At 35.5% G+C, this 15,931-nt stretch overlaps 2 protein-coding genes across 2 annotated transcripts; one reads left to right on the forward strand and one right to left on the reverse strand.

Moving 5' to 3' along the window:
• Positions 1–3,237: 3,237 nt before the first annotated feature.
• Positions 3,238–7,046, reverse strand: LOC148601514 (putative defense protein 2). Its single transcript, XM_088556640.1, has 4 exons — positions 5,819–7,046; positions 4,773–5,004; positions 4,235–4,302; positions 3,238–3,922 (listed from the first exon to the last, which is right to left on the reverse strand). Exons 1-4 carry the CDS (start codon positions 6,012–6,014, stop codon positions 3,582–3,584), a joined length of 837 nt encoding a protein of 278 aa, XP_088412766.1. The 5' UTR covers positions 6,015–7,046; the 3' UTR covers positions 3,238–3,581.
• On the forward strand, positions 7,038–14,114 carry LOC148601515 (uncharacterized). The gene is made up of 4 exons (XM_088556638.1): positions 7,038–7,447; positions 8,541–8,787; positions 10,660–10,727; positions 11,308–14,114. Exons 1-4 carry the CDS (start codon positions 7,231–7,233, stop codon positions 13,977–13,979), a joined length of 3,204 nt encoding a protein of 1,067 aa, XP_088412764.1. The 5' UTR covers positions 7,038–7,230; the 3' UTR covers positions 13,980–14,114.
• Positions 14,115–15,931: the final 1,817 nt, after the last annotated feature.

The raw sequence follows: 15,931 nt of genomic DNA on the forward strand, positions 1-15,931 counted from the left end.
TTGATTGTTTGTGATTTTTTGGTTGTCCTAAATTACTTTAATTTCTTTTGATTTTGTTTTTGACTTGTATTTTTGCTTTTACATGTTTTTCATACCCCTGCTTTGTGTATTTCTTGGTACTTACTTTGTATAATGTTTTTAAAATTTATCATTTGAGATTTTTTTTTTTTTTTTTTTTTTTTGGTTTTTACATAAATGTATGTGAATGCAATGTTGTGGCACTTGTACAATCTTTCATACTTAATACAGTGTATTAAACATGTTCAATATTAGAGTGATACTATTGTACTGAAGTATGGAAACATTCTTGTTATTTTTATCAGTATTTGTATTGTGATCCAATGTTTGTTACTTTGTAATCATACCTGTAAACTTTAGGAAAAGTTCATGTGGGAGATTTTTTACATAAAGCAATTTTTTTTACATAAAGATTCAATGATACAGTATCTTTAGAAAGTACAGTAATTTTAACCAAAAATTTCTTACAAATCTTACACTTTTATATGGGAAATTCTAAATGTTTCATTGATTTTTTTTTAATCTCCCCCCACATGTGGGAGGGTGAACAGGTGTAGCGTTACCTGTGTTCCTTTTGTTCAGGTACCAATCTTTATGGTTTATTTGGCTGGGTCAAAATACAATCTTTAGTATCCATAAAAATGTAAAGCTTTTGAAAACATATATGTATTCAAATGAAATTCGTTAATTTAAAATTCCACAAAATAACAAAAGTTGGACAAACCATGTTAATTGATACTCAGGAATGGAGACCTGCACAGTTACTTATTGGCATTCATCTTTTGTTTTTGCATTCTAAGTATTTTTGATTTTTATTGTGATTGTTAGGTTGTCCTTGCGTGGACTTAAGTGTAAGTTTGTTTAAGAATCAGGCAAAATAAAAAATCAGGAACATGCATGTCAAAACCCCACCCATCTGAAAATATAATTTCACTCAAGGATGCTTTCTCTATTTGAAAAAAAAATTAAGCACTGCATCACTCAATTTGCTCAGAAATTTTTTAATAGAATGTTAGAAAAATAAGGTTTTTGACAAAATTATCTGCCCTTGAAATGTTCATTTTCAGTGCATTTCAGTGAAATTATAACTCAATTTACCAAAATGATATGGAAAGTTCTGGTTTCCTTGATTCTGTCAAATTAAACATTCAAACTAGTGGTTTTTATTTTTTTCATACCATGTTTCACCCACTGCCTGATTCTTACTGGGACTGACACTGAAGTGTGGCTTTAAATATATTCCAGTAGTAAATAGAGAATTATTATTATTTGTTAAACCAACTAACCTCAACTGCATATTCTGTTAATGGCAATTGTTAATTTATGAAATTCTCAATATGTATCAGTCAGTCATTTTAGTCGTGTTGAATTCTTTGTTTTCTTTGTTTAATGAATTGAATTGCAATGAATGTATACAAAGTGCCACATATGACAATCATATGCTGCTTGATTCAATTGATTATCATATATAATAATGGCCTGCATCTGTTAAAGTACTATTGTTCATGGGGTACCAGTTTTCGTGGTTTTCGTGGGAATAAGGCCGAACCATAAAATTTGGTTCCCAATGGAAAGGAGATGTCCATTGATGTATGTAATAAACACCCCAAAACCATGAATTCTCTTTACTAGCATATTGCCAAACCCAGAATCACATCCTGTCACTAAAACATGCCGACTGCTGTAATGAGAAATAACGTTATTCCTCCTTGTCCATCACCATATAAACCAGAAAGTCAAGACAGCCACTAACAAAATAGACATACATGGCGGGACCCTTTGCTTGCTGCAAAAATTACGTGATGATAAAAACTACATTTTTACATGGTAGTATTTCAGATTTTTAAGTCCTGTTCTTCGAGAATCCTCGGGCTTGTGTTTCTTCCCTAATCCACGAAAATTGGTATCCATAAATTAAAGCATCTCACAGTAATCATATCGCACTTGATCCATGTGAAACCATATTCATGCAGCGGGAAATTTTGCAAGGTTTTAATTTTTCCGATATTTGCAAAGTGTTAGGGAATCCTTCCTGTAAATTTGCAGTGTCACATGACAAGACTTACAAGCCCTTTTGTCTCACTTTAATTTCTAAAACATGTTTTGAGCCAGTTTTGATGGATTTATGTGAAATACATAACATTATTAAATTTATTTTGATGATATTATGCCATGTTTAAAAAGGTGCCTTTAATATTTGTTTGTTGGAATGTTTAATTTTTACATTTCTTTATTTTTTGAAATCCAATTTTTTTTATAAACATCATTTTTGTTTTAATAATGTGCTTCCAACAGCGTTTGGTACATATACACACATATTGTCTGTCTGTCTGTCTTTGTTGTCACACTCCTAAAATTTAGCTATACATTTAAGATTGAGCACTTTTAAATACTACAAAATATGTACTTTTCTAAAATGGTATTTACAAACTCTTTACTTCATTTTTTGGTCACTTGGATATAACAAATAAGACAATGCAGAGTGGGACATCAATGTTTAAATGGACATCTTTTTAAATTTGCATCCAATTATAATATTTTATTGTTTAAAGTTGCTCAAAGATTTTAGTTTGAATTCCTAAACTTTTGTATTTCTACAAATACATTTTACTTTACATTACTTTAAATATGTTATTACAGTTTACTTTACATTACTTTAAATATGTTATTACAGTTTACTTTACATTGCTTTTATTTTGCTTGTACCATCACATTTGTTCTAAGATAAGTTGTTGAATTGGTTTTCAAGATTTTTTATTTCGAGAAAGTAGTAGTTTATTTACAGCATGTCTTTTCCGTTTTAAAAAGAAATAAATTTCTTTAGATTTGTTATGATTATATGGCTTATATTTTTTAGATTACTTTTTAAGATTACCTACATAAAAATACCCACATAAAAAATTACCTACGTGATAAAATTACTTACATAAAAACAACTTTTGTTTGTAATTGAAATTCTATACATGAACCAAGATTTTTGAATAACTTTTTCTAAAGAACCTGGCATACACTGTGATACTTCTTCTTTCTTTTATATTAACTGCTTTGATGTTATATGCCTTTTATAATTTTTCTATTATTGTTATTGAATGCTTGTTATAATGTTTATCAGTTAACATTTAATGCAGTATTTTGCCAATACCTTTTTTTGTCATTTAAACCATATATTTGTGATAATCAGAATATAATTCTACATTTATAGAAATTAAAATAAAAAGATTTTAACAATTCATTTTATTATTTGACTTTTTGCAACAGTGTGTAGTGATCTTTATGCAAATTAGTCATGGCTATGATAATCATGTGTTTGAACTGAACTGACCTCCTTTTGCTGGTGCTTTGTGGAGATTCAAGCTTTGTGTAAACAGTCTGAGAATCAACAGGGAAACAGTATGTCTTTAATCTTCAGTGCCTCTATTAAAAGCTTGGTATCATGGTTTAGTACAATGTCTGTCAGTCTGTCCATTTTCCATATGCTTCATTCGTGTAAATAATTTAACAAAATAAGATGCTTCAACATGCTCATTTCTTTTTGACCTTGCTAGCCACAATTGGAAATATTTTCAATGTCCATTCCATTTATCAGAAAGAACTAATGCTGATTGTATATGTCCTTGTAACATCTGTTTTGTCAACTCATTTACAGACAATTCTTCTAAGGCGTTTTTACTCTTATTTAAGCTGTAGGTGTCTTTGTGGTCTCTGGATCTATCTTTCTTGGTAAATGGTAACTCTGTGAATATCTTTGGAGTATTAAACTGCCCCTGTGATGTAAACATACCAGAATATCCTTCACTTAGTCTCTGTTTTATGTTCTGTTGCCAGAGTTGCTTCCCTCGAGAAAGACTCTTAGCAGTCTCTATAACTGTCTTTCTCCAGTCACTTGGTGGGGAGATTCCTTCATCTAGAATAGAAAGGAGTACTTTTGAGTAAAATCTGTCTAAATCAAAACCCCTTTTTGACCATAATATCTTTTTTATTTTAATCTGACACCTACAACCCCTCAATAGGTGGAGTTATAACCATCTATTGAGATGGAAGACCAGCTTTAAAAAGGACTACTCAATCTTAAGCTTAGCTTTCCATGGTAGAGGCTTTACTCCAGTGGACTAGTTATAGTGGAGTAATTTATGATGTTCAGTTCCTTGATTAATCATTAAAAAGTGGAATATAAGAAAAGTTAAAGTTACCAACGATATTGTATTTTACAACTTACCTGGGGGAGTAAGAGGCTCTGAAACGACATTGGTCCAAAATGTTTTGAAGTTTGTAACTACTGTTCCACTGAAATACAACAACGGCATACATGTATATGTTCATTAAAAACTGACCTAAAATTGAATTAAAAACATAAAGTAACTGTTTGTCCATCTACGTTTGCCCCTAGAATCAAGCCGTTAACTTGTTTTGGCAAAACAATACGATTTCTTCTAGATGCAATGAAACCTATTAACAGCTTCTTATTTTGATATGTCTGGACGAAGGACTTTAGGGTGTGTCTTATTAGCTTTATTCGGCCATGTTGGTATGAAATTTTAGCACACATAAAATTTTACCTTATAATACAAGATGACTGGTTTTATTTCCACTTGGGAAAGGGTGCAAAAGGGACCGAGTTTCAGGATATTGTTCACTCATTTTGACCCAAAATTTTCACGAAATTAACAAAATGTTCCAAAAAGAGGCGGACTTCCAAACGCCTGGTTCGACTACTCAACAAGTCACAATTTCCTTACGAACTCCAAGATACTCACTGAAAACGAAACAGATTGTACATTACTGTATTTGGCATCTTAAAAACCAAGTTCACTGATGTTTTATCTTTGTTGTCGGAATGCGTAGCTGTGTCGTTGTCATGGAAACATCTTTGTATCTTGTCCGCTCTTATAAATGTTCCTATAGGTTTAGACTTTTTGTGTGTATCTTCTATTGCATGGATAAGGTATCCTTTAATACTTCTGGTTTTGTCTCTAGCTGTGATGGTGACTAAAAAAACACCAAAGAATTTTACTTCAGAACTAGCGGTTTAAGGATAGCTTTTATATTGGAATATCTACCGATAAAATGAACTGTTTTTTTTTTTTTTTTTTTTTTTTTTTTTTTTTTTTTTTGCTATTTAAAAACGTTACCACAAAAATAACATATCAAACATATAGAAAAAAACTGAATAGATTTGTGTGTTTTGTTTTGTTTTGTTTTTGTTTTTTGTTTGTTTGTTTGTTTGTTTGTTTGTTTTGATTTGTTTTTGTTTTGTTTTTTTGTCAATATCGAAATTCATTTTTGTTTTACTGAGACTCTGGTGCCGGTTCTAGAGCTCGAAATATAATAATTAATCTATCAGTCTCCGAACTTGATCTCGATGAATTTTATAAATCTTTTAGTTCTACATTACTGTCACCATGTCAATGACTAAGTGTCGCAATAGACGGTTCTAGTATTTTCAGGCAGTTTCGAATTCTCCAATAATGTATCCACAGTGTTGCCTCTCTTTGTTCTATTTGGCTTAGACTGTTTGTTTGGTTATTTTGTTATGTTATGTTATGTTTTGTTTTGTTTTGTCTGTTATAAATAAATGTTTTATTGTCCTTTTTCGTGGGCATTTTTTAATTACAGGGCATGTACTGGTATGTACTGTTTTAACCACGGAAACCAGACGTCACTGATTGCATGAGCGGCTTTTGGCGTTTTCATAGCAAAGTGAATCACGAGTTATCAGTTACAATATAACGAAGTACGTGATTTAAATTTCCTATACAAGACAAAAGCAACAACAAAAAAATCGTACTAATTTATAGCTCACCTCCAATGAAGCCACCATATCCAGGTTTTGTTGTGTTCACGGTGATGATGTAGGGGTTGTTATCGCTTTGTGGTTTCACTCCGTGATGAGGCTGTCGTCTCCTACATACAAACGGTGACCTTGGTGCACCAGATGAGTACGACAGGACGATGACTATGTTGAGCACAAAAACTGCACTAAAAAACAAAAATCGCATTCCGGATTCCTAATGTTTTCACTTGGACGGGATGTTGACACAAATTATTACTTCGTTTTAGAAATGTTAGTAAGAAAACAAGTTGCCAAAAGCAAAACATGACATGATGCGTATTTTGGTAGAATAATTAAGATATTCCATTCCGTAGCAGATTGTCAAATCACCGGACTTGTATCGTCACAACAGGAACAAATGAACTCGTAGCTGCTAATTTGTTGACTATGTAGTACATGTATTTGAATAAAATGGTCTTTTGTTAGTAGTCCAGTATGCTTGATTTGCCAACGTTTTGCCCGGAGAACATATTTCCATTTGAGTGCTACTTCATTTAGAAGACATTTACGCATCAGGTCCATAGATTCCACTCTATCATATGCTTTGTTTAAATATTACCCCCAAAAATTAAATTAATGAAATCACATCCTGTGCAAAAGGGTCAATTAAGCGGTTTTTTCAAATTGTGACTCAAATACCCACTTAGTATCAGCTACAATTAGATAACTTTTTGTGAATTTAAATCTATAATTTTGTTTTTTAACCAAATTTTGTATGCTTAAATACCGTATTTAAAAACTAGCAATTTAGTTTATATTGCTTATAAACACCTCATTCTTCAGAAGCGCTATATTTTTCACCGCTGTGTCTTGCTTTGTACCTATCTTAAAAGGTCTATGCTGTTGACCCATTCTTTTTTTTTTTTTTTTTTTTTTTTTAAAGTATTGAACACTCTTAACATGTTAAAACGATTTCAAAGGTCTATGTCTCTTTTACTTGTAATAGATTTCATCGCGAATTGCCCTCGGGTAATATTGTTATATTAGAGGCGGAAGTTAGACCTTCAAACACCAATATCTATCACACTATTCAACTTGTTTTTGCATAACGATTTGGTAATCGGAAATTCAACCAATCTGAGGCAATTCATAGCCTTTTCTCTAATTAAGAATGGTTTAGAAGACAATCAGAAAACTACTTTAACTTAACCTTCAGTTGGTTGCTCCAGCTTCCCGCACTTTTGTTTTTGTGAAATTCCCTCGGTCGCACCTCTTTCGGATTTTTCATACACTGATGTCATTCCATTCCTGGAACATCGTCAGAGGAAGTGAGATGGATTAGTAATAGACATGTAAGGCAATACACAATATCAAAAAGTAGAGTTACAAAAAGATCCGGACAAAATTAATCCAGGAGTAACCAAAAGAGGACTATTTGTGCAATGTTTTCCAAAAGTTTACAATTGTTTTTGTTGTTTGTTATCATATGTTGTGTATCAAGCTTTAAAAGTGGAGTTACAAGACAATCGTGTACTAGTATGCGACCGGAACACAAGAGGCCGAACACAAATTGGGAATATGCACCACAATTTACGAACAATCCACCCTTTGAAATAAAACTAAATACAACAAGAGTGAAACCAGGAGAATTTGTAGAAGGTAAATATTTCCATTCACTTAGATTTATTATTTTGCGGGATTCTCTTTCATAAATGTATAGCTATTTGTTTTGTTGTTGTTGTTGTTGTTGTTGTTCACACGACTCTATGTGCATTAATTGCCATTTTTTGGTTGACTAAAGTATAACAATGAATAAATGTCGAGTACTCGACAGTGATTTGGCTGTTGTTATAAGTTTTCATGAATTAATTATGTTTGTTGGGGTTTAACGTCCGAGCAGCAATATTTCAGCTATATTCAGACAATGTACATGAAATGGATGATAAAATGAACATGAAATGATAAAAAAAAAGGATGGGTCACAAGGATAATAGGGTCGACAAATTTTGATTGCCACTAGAAAAAGGGGGGATGGGTAAAGTCGGGCAATTTAGCCTCCTGTGGCGGAGCGCAAAGGTTCCTACTCCTATCGAATACCACAGCAGGGTTCTTTAACGTGCGAGGAACATGGCATTTTTCCCAACACGGTGCAACACTATGGTTTGCGGTCAGGTTTTCCGTATTATAGCCTGACAACCCCAGCATGTAACATGCCAGGGGTACCCCATTCCACCACCTGGGGCACACATCCCAGTTGCTCTGTGGGCAGAGCGCCTAGCCCCCGGCTAGGTTTCTGAGCACTATTTAGTCGCCTTTTACGACAAGCTTAGCGCTGCTGCAGGCCTATTCTTTTGACACCCGGACCTGCACGGGGTTCATGAATTAATTAACAAATTAAATAAATAACTTTACGGTATTTTTTTTTGTATTTATAAGCAAAAAATGCTGATAAAAGACAACAACGCATTCATACACAAAAAAACAAAACAAGAAAAACAAACCCCCCAAAAATAGCCTCCTCCAATTAAAAAAAACAAAACAAAACAAACAAAAACAAACAAACAAACAAACAACAACAAAACAAAACAAAACAAAAAATAAAATAAAAACAAAAAAAAATAAAACAGATCAAACCTGCTTATCTTCTAGTTTTTGTACTTATTTGTCAAGTATATTGATGGCTAAACATGATACAGAAAACGGTCACGCTAGCACAACGTGCACGTGTAAATATTTGCTTCTCTTTTTTCAGTGGTATTGACATCAAAAGGAAAATACGACTTTTTCAAAGGATATTTTATGCAAGTGTTTGAAGATAAAAGTTTCTTTAGTAAAATTATTCCATTTCCTCAGGGATCTTGGATACCTCTTGGAAGATCAAGGACTTTAAAATGTCATATTTATGAAGATAGTATTAGCCATACAGAGTCTTCATATAAGCGCAATGTAACGATGCTATGGAGGGCGCCTCAGGCCACAACACATCCATTCAAAGTCAAGTAAGTAAACATTCATAAGATACAACGGCGGATCTCAAATTGTAAAATAAAAAAGGGGGTCATTTTGCTCAACTTTGAACAAAATTAACCATGATTTCCTAAAAGTGAGAGAGGTTCCATTTTTATTCAAACTTGAAATATTTTTAAAAATATTTTGGAACAAAAAGGGGAGGTTCAAACTCCCGCAAGGAACCCTCATCTGATCTGGTGTTGACGTGTGTAACATTTCTTTGGGGGGCCTCATACCACATCACATCCTTTCAAAGTCAATTTAGTTTACTATTATGACTTCGCCGTAAGATAAATGGTGACATGACCATCTGACTCTTGCGGTATCTTAGTTCGGTTTACATGCCACCGTGTCGTAATAGAAGTGAATAACCCGTGTTCATATATAGTCATTTTAAGTCAAAGAGAATTTTGACAAAGACAGGAATTGATCATGCTCCAAGCTTTAGTTGAAGAAATTCTAAAAACTGACCTAACTGGACAGCTCCAGTGGTTTCCATTTTTTTTCTTCATGATCAACCGAACTTTTCGAGCATAACAGGGGGCTCTGTCCTTTAGATCTACCTAATGTGTACGTTTGATTATTGACTGTAATATTTACCATCATTGTGTTAGAATAGGTATAGGGTACAACAGGTCTGTCTTTTATCATTAATTGTCTAACAAACTTAAAGAGTTTTGTGTTTGTGGACTTGAAGAGCGGTTGTTCTAGAAAGGCAGATGATGTGGTGCACCTGGTTCATGCTCGAATTTTTTAGTAGAGTTCGAATTAGTAATTTACTTTTATTTCATGTCTTTGTTGTGTTTGTCTAATTTCCCTGTCTACTTTTTATCCTTCGAATATATATTTTTGATTACCACTCGAATGTTGGTTCCCTTGATTACTCTTTATCCAGTCAAATGCAGATAAACATTAAGGACAATTTGAAAAGTCTTTACAATCATATTGGTCAAATTCATCCATGTTAAAACGAGTGCGATGTTTTCTTTCTTTCATGTCTATTTTTTTTTCAAACTATAGTTGCATAATTCAGATTTCACGCAAACGTTGTCAAACATATTATATGTCATTATTACTTTAATAAAACACATTTTGTTACGAAAATGTAATTAAATATAAGTATGTCGATGCACTTACATTACAGCCATATTTGTTCATATCTATCCTTATTTAAGCAAAGTACATATTTGTTTGCATGAATTATCTGTGATACCCTTGATCCCTCTCTAGAAACCATATACAAAATCCATAGTCATTCAGATGGAAAATACAAAATAGGAAGTGCACAATGGCATCATATAATAAAGAATGTGTAAAGTTTCATCAATTAAATTCCATTCACCGGTTTTAGAGGAGATACACAACTATTCGGCCAATGAACAACTACATGTATTTGCATCAGGAAACCCCAAAATGAATTCAAATGGAAACACAAAATACAAGGTGCACAATGGCACCATGTGATAAAGAAAGTGTGAACGTTTCATCAATTCCATTCAGCGGTTTGAGGGGAATTGCGGATATTAGAACTGGGGACAGACAAACTGATGGGCAGCATGATCACTTCATATTCCACGCTTTTTATCGGGATCTCCTCCACAGATACTACGTATCATGGGCGGGTCCAGGATTTGAGTTGGGGGGTGGGGTGGGGTGGGGGGGTGGGCGTTAATTGAATTGAATGCAGTGCAAAGCAAGGCAAAAATATTATGGGGGTGAAAGTTATGGTAAAAAAAATTTTTCTTACCGATTTAGAGGGGGACATACGCCCGATACGCCAGTCCTTGGATCCGCGCCTGCGTATCACTCCGCTTGCTTCACTAATTATTACTGTATATGATTTTTGACTATATGTATTCCAGGGCAACAGTTGTCAGAAACTTTACACACTATTGGGAGGATATCGAGTCACCAACTATTTATCCAACAGGTAGGCAATCGAAATTATAAGCCATTCCCTCTGTTCTTTTTTAACAAAAATCTGGTGCATTGGTTTCCGGTGTGTCCGTCCGTTCGTTTTATTTCATTTAAATTTTTAAAGGGATATTTTCACAGTAAGTGAATAGTTCAGAAGTAGGTTCGCCACCAGAAACTCAAACGGGACAAATATTGGAAAATGCAGTATGCAGAAAAGACTCCTTGTATAGACAAAGCAATAACTTTAAAATACATTGCAAAACAAAAGGGGGATTTATATCCCCCCCCCCAAAAAAAACACGATAATTTGAAGGGAGATCCAAGTAAATATATATATATATGTATGTGTGTGTGTGTGTGTGTGAATTTGCTGACTTCGTAAATCAATTCTGACCAGGTATTGAAAGGAAATACATGAACAATGATCCAAGGAGGATATTTTTTCTCAAAAAAAAAAAGAAAATAAAATTAGAAAAAAAAAAAACTAGAGGGCAACGTCATTGCACGGCTCCTTCTTCGCATAATAACCTTTAACATTCTATTTTGTAGAAGTATTTGCAGTATACTTCAGTTCGTTTTTATTCCATTTGTAGAAGTAATTACTGTTGTCCGACCACCCGACCCCATTACCATTGACACAACAGTGGACACCAAGAGCGAGGACTCGGAAAAGGCCAAAAAGGATCTATTAGATTCATTAGCAAAAGAAGTAGGTGCGGAAAGTGCCAAAGAACTTTTGGAAATATTAAAACAGAAAGTAGACGAGAAATCTAATCCTGTTCCTGCAACAACGTCGACGGCATCACCTTCTAATGCCGGTAATGCCGGTACTGCCGTTACTAAAACTGCAGATGAGAAAATAAAGGACTTGAAAAATAAAAATAACCCAGAAACAGCCAAGAAAATTGATGAAGTTGCCAAAAATACTGGTATTTTGGGAAAAGTTAAAAGTTTATTTGGCGGAGGAGCTGGAAAAGCGGCGGGAAAAGCAGGTGGACTTCTGTCAGGGTTGTTAGGCGGCGGAAGTGGACTAATGGGCATGCTACCCATGTTAATGCCTATGCTATCTGGTGGAGGCGGAGGAGGAATATTATCATCTTTGATGGGAGGAGGAAAAGGGGGTGGTGCAAATCCACTCTCTATGATAACTAGCATGATGGGTGGCGGCGGAGGTGCTGGAGGTCTCATGTCATCGCTTCTCGGGGGTGGTAAACCAAAACAATCCAGTAATCCATTAGCAGCAATGTTGGGTGGTGGAGGCGCCTCAAATCCACTGTCGGCATTAATGGGCGGAGGGGGTGGAGGAGGAGGAAACCCCTTGGCAAGCCTCATGGGAGGCGGTAATGCACCACCTGGTGGAGGAAACCCCCTTGCTGCACTAATGGGTGGTGGAGGTGGTAGGGGTCAGCAAAATCCAATGTCTGCTCTTCTTGGCGGTGGTGCACCACCAGGTCAAGCTGCAGGTGGTAATCCTCTCAATTCACTAATGTCAAATCCTGCTATTACTTCCATGCTGAAATCTATGACCGGTGGAGGAGGCACGGGGGGATCTAGACCTCTACCGTCTAGTGGTTTAGGAGGTGGAAGTCTAGCTGATCTCTTGGGAGTTGACCCTAATGCTGGAACACCAAAAACGGAATTGGCTGAAAATACATCCGGAACAAAGGCACAGCCGCTGCCACAAATGATCGGAAACACGGGAAATCGAAACCAAATGGGAGGATTCCCAGGAGGAATGAATGGCTTCCAAGGTGGCAATAGAATGACCGGGATGCAAGGACAATTTCCTGGCATGAATAACCAGATGGGAAGGTTTCCATCTAATCAACAGGGAATGTTTGGAGGTCAACCACAAATGAATGGTAGACCGGGGTCTTCTGGCCAATTTCCACTGAACCAAAATAGATTTCAGCAACAACAGCCTCAAACCGGAATGATAAATGGTTTTAATCAAGGGGGAATGAATAGACAATCCGGTTTTCCCCAAGGCCAAGGACAGGCTGGTTTTCCTCAAGGGCAAGGACAAACTGGATTTCCTCAAGGTCAAGGACAACCCCAACAAAATCAGCAATCAACGACCGTAGTCGACATGAATAAAATTCAGAGTATGATGAACGGCCCAAATGGCGACGTGATTAAGAGTGCCATGCAAGATATGATGGCAGGTCGAAAAACTGCTGCGCAAGTCATGCAACTTGTAAACTCACATCCAAACGGTGGAACTCATGGAATGAATACAAATGGCATGGGATCTTTCGGTCAGAACAATGGAATGAACAATGGACAAAATGGATTTAACAATGGTCAAAGCCAAGGTGGATTCATGAGCGGAAATCCACAAGGCGGGTTCAACGGTGGAAACCCACAAGGTGGTCTCAACAATAGAAACCCGCAAAACGGGTTCAACAATGGACAAGGTGCCAGATTCAACAATGGTCAAAACGGATTTAGCAACCCAACTGGAGGATTTAGTAAGGGGATGAGTCATGGGAACATGAACAATGGAATGATAAACGCAGGTCAACCAAATAATGGAATGAACAATCAGTTTATGCAGGGAAGTGTGAATAATGGCGGTGGGCAGCAAAATATGAACGGACAGACAGGTTTCAACCCACAAAACCCAGTTCACATGCAACCTGTGAATCCAACTGGAAACAATCACATGTCTACGATTCATACAGGTGCAGGTTCCGGGCCCGACCCAAATATTAACCCCCCACCAGATGACGACTTAACCACAGGAAATAACGATAATACAGGTGCAAGTAGTTTTGATTTCATGAACATGCCAGATTTTACCAAGATGGTAGGCGCTGGTAGTCAACAATCTCCACAAAATTCAGGATCAGGTCTTGGAAGTATATTTGGAGGCAGCGGTGGAATGCCAGATCTTAGTAGCCTAATGGGTGGTGGAAAAGACAAAGGGGATGCAGCTAAGGACCTATCAAAAATGATAGAAAATGTCGACATGAGTCAAATATCTGGGATGCTTGGTGGAATGGGAGGGGATGATCTGAAGGGGTCAATTACAGATTTACTTAGCGGACCACAAGGGGGTGATTTAATGAGCGCCGCGTCCGCCTTGATGTCAGGAGGAAAGGTTGACGATAGCAACCCCCTATCTAGCATACTGAATGGACCACAAGGCGATCAAATAAAAAATATGGCAAAAGGATTGATGAGTGGTCAAGGAGGAGGACTAGCAGGTTTATTAGGGGGCGGAGGTGGGGGTCTCGGTGGAATAATGTCCATGCTAGGTTAGAGTTCTTAGTGAGGCACAAGAGACTCCATTTCGAATGAAATTATTACTAGTGCGTGATAAAAAGTAAAATATTCTAAAAATACAACTATGTCTATTTAGATTTATAGAAATGTTTTATGTGCCATTCGCTCACTATTTCACCAAACGTTGAAGGTTTGAGTTTAAATAACTCATTTCTAAGAGGCGATATTTATGAAAAGAAGTGTATCTTTGGTGCATGATACGAGTTAACACTAAGTGAATATTTATGTATTTATTGAGACTGTAGTGGATCCAGAAAAAGAGGTTTCATGCTGTTTTTTTATCAAACAAATATGCGAAAATACAGGGATGAGTCCAGAGGTTACAGGCTCGGTTTTGTCCAAACTTTGCACAAAATTAATAATTTTCAAAAAGGGGTCCACCCCTCTGCCCTAGTTAAAATTTCCAACAACCGCAAAAAATTACTCGTTTAAACTGCAATGCAGCTTTTGTATTCTATGATAAAATCGTGTTAATTCAGCCAGTTGAAGTCTGTAACATCGAACGTAGTAACTATTCCCTTTGGCAAAAAAGGAAAATATGCGACATGTTCAATATACATGTCAACTTCCTGTTTCCCAGTCAAAGTTGCACCTGTTATTTCTGATTTGATCAAGAGCATGTCATAACCCCATCTAGTGTTAATAGTGAAGGTTGGAAAATATCTCAATTGATCCATAAATCGTGTCATTTTTATCTAGCAGGAAGGGTGTTTTCCTTTTTTTAGCAAACCCTGAAAAAATACCACAGAAAATTCATAAATAATGTCATTAATATGTTCGTTTTAACAGAGGTTCAGTGGCGGATTCAGAGGGCGTGCATGGAGTTGGCACCCCCTTTTCATTGGAAAATTTGTCAATTTCATGCACGTGTAAATTTGACCCAAAAGAAGCTAATAATGTGCAAGCACCCTCCTTTTCAAAGTGTCTGCATCCGACCCTTAATTGGAAAGGAACAAAGTCCTACTCACCCACTTTTGAATTGCGGTGGGGGTGTCAGGGGAAAATTCTATTTTTAATGAATATTATACCCCTTTGTAAACACTTACTTATGGTTAACTTTAGGCAAAACACGATTCCTATCTTAACATAGGAACCCCGGGGTTTACAACTTAAGTAGCACTCCAGCTAAGAATCATGCAAAATGTGATACATGGTTGGGAAGCCTACTTATTTTTATTTTTGATATTTTGTTTAAAATGCTTTAGTAAACAAAAATTGACATTTGGTTTTTCATAAAACCTGGGCTCATAGGAGATAAAAAATGTATAGAATGCACTGTATAATTCAAAATTAAGGGAGATAACTGTGAATGACACTCAAATACAATAGAATCTATTGAATTTTCAATGTTGATAATCTCCTAAGAGCAGGCAGATTTGAATGAATAATTACTCATTTCATAATATAGACCCATAAAACAACTTGATTGCAAAAATAAAATATGTAGCCTTTTTTGGGGTGTATCACTTTTTCAGATTTTGCATGATTCTTACAAATATACGTGTTGACAATTGTTTTGATTTATCTAAAAATACGTTTTCTTAAAAAGCTATTAAATTGTGTTTTTTAATTAACTAACTATTCTCAATGATCTAAAATAATAATTATCATAGTGAGGAGGCTCTAAATTGATGATGAAAATCGATAACTGAAGCACTATTTTGATAAGCCAATTCCATTTATGAGTTGTATAAATGGTTGATATATAGAATATGAGGGTCAACGTATTACCTCACTAAAACAATAATGTACATAAAAATAAATAATTTATTGTAAATACAGTGAAACCTGTCAAATCCAACAAACTATGAACACAAAAATTATAAATGAGACAGGTGATTGGAATACACAGGTTTGCCTGCCAACAATATGATCATAATTAAATGTACATAGGATCTGAAGTGCTACATTTTCTAACCAAACATATCA

Source organism: Perna viridis, chromosome 12, assembly GCF_037379345.1.
Source record: "Perna viridis isolate PV_CMFRI_1.1 ecotype Kerala chromosome 12, ASM3737934v1, whole genome shotgun sequence".
In the NCBI taxonomy this organism is placed as follows: domain Eukaryota; kingdom Metazoa; phylum Mollusca; class Bivalvia; order Mytilida; family Mytilidae; genus Perna; species Perna viridis.

Coding starts and splice junctions, on each gene's coding strand:
- LOC148601514 (XM_088556640.1), bottom strand. CDS start 6,014: ATGCGATTTTTGTTTTTTAGTGCAGTTTTTGTGCTCAACATAGTCATC. Junction 4,303..4,772: donor TACAATCTGTTTCGTTTTCA/GTGAGTATCTTG, acceptor GTTGTATTTCAG/TGGAACAGTAGTTACAAACT. Junction 3,923..4,234: donor AGAGCCTCTTACTCCCCCAG/GTAAGTTGTAAA, acceptor TTTCTATTCTAG/ATGAAGGAATCTCCCCACCA.
- LOC148601515 (XM_088556638.1), top strand. CDS start 7,231: ATGTTTTCCAAAAGTTTACAATTGTTTTTGTTGTTTGTTATCATATGT. Junction 8,788..10,659: donor ACACATCCATTCAAAGTCAA/GTAAGTAAACAT, acceptor TATGTATTCCAG/GGCAACAGTTGTCAGAAACT. Junction 10,728..11,307: donor ACCAACTATTTATCCAACAG/GTAGGCAATCGA, acceptor TTCCATTTGTAG/AAGTAATTACTGTTGTCCGA.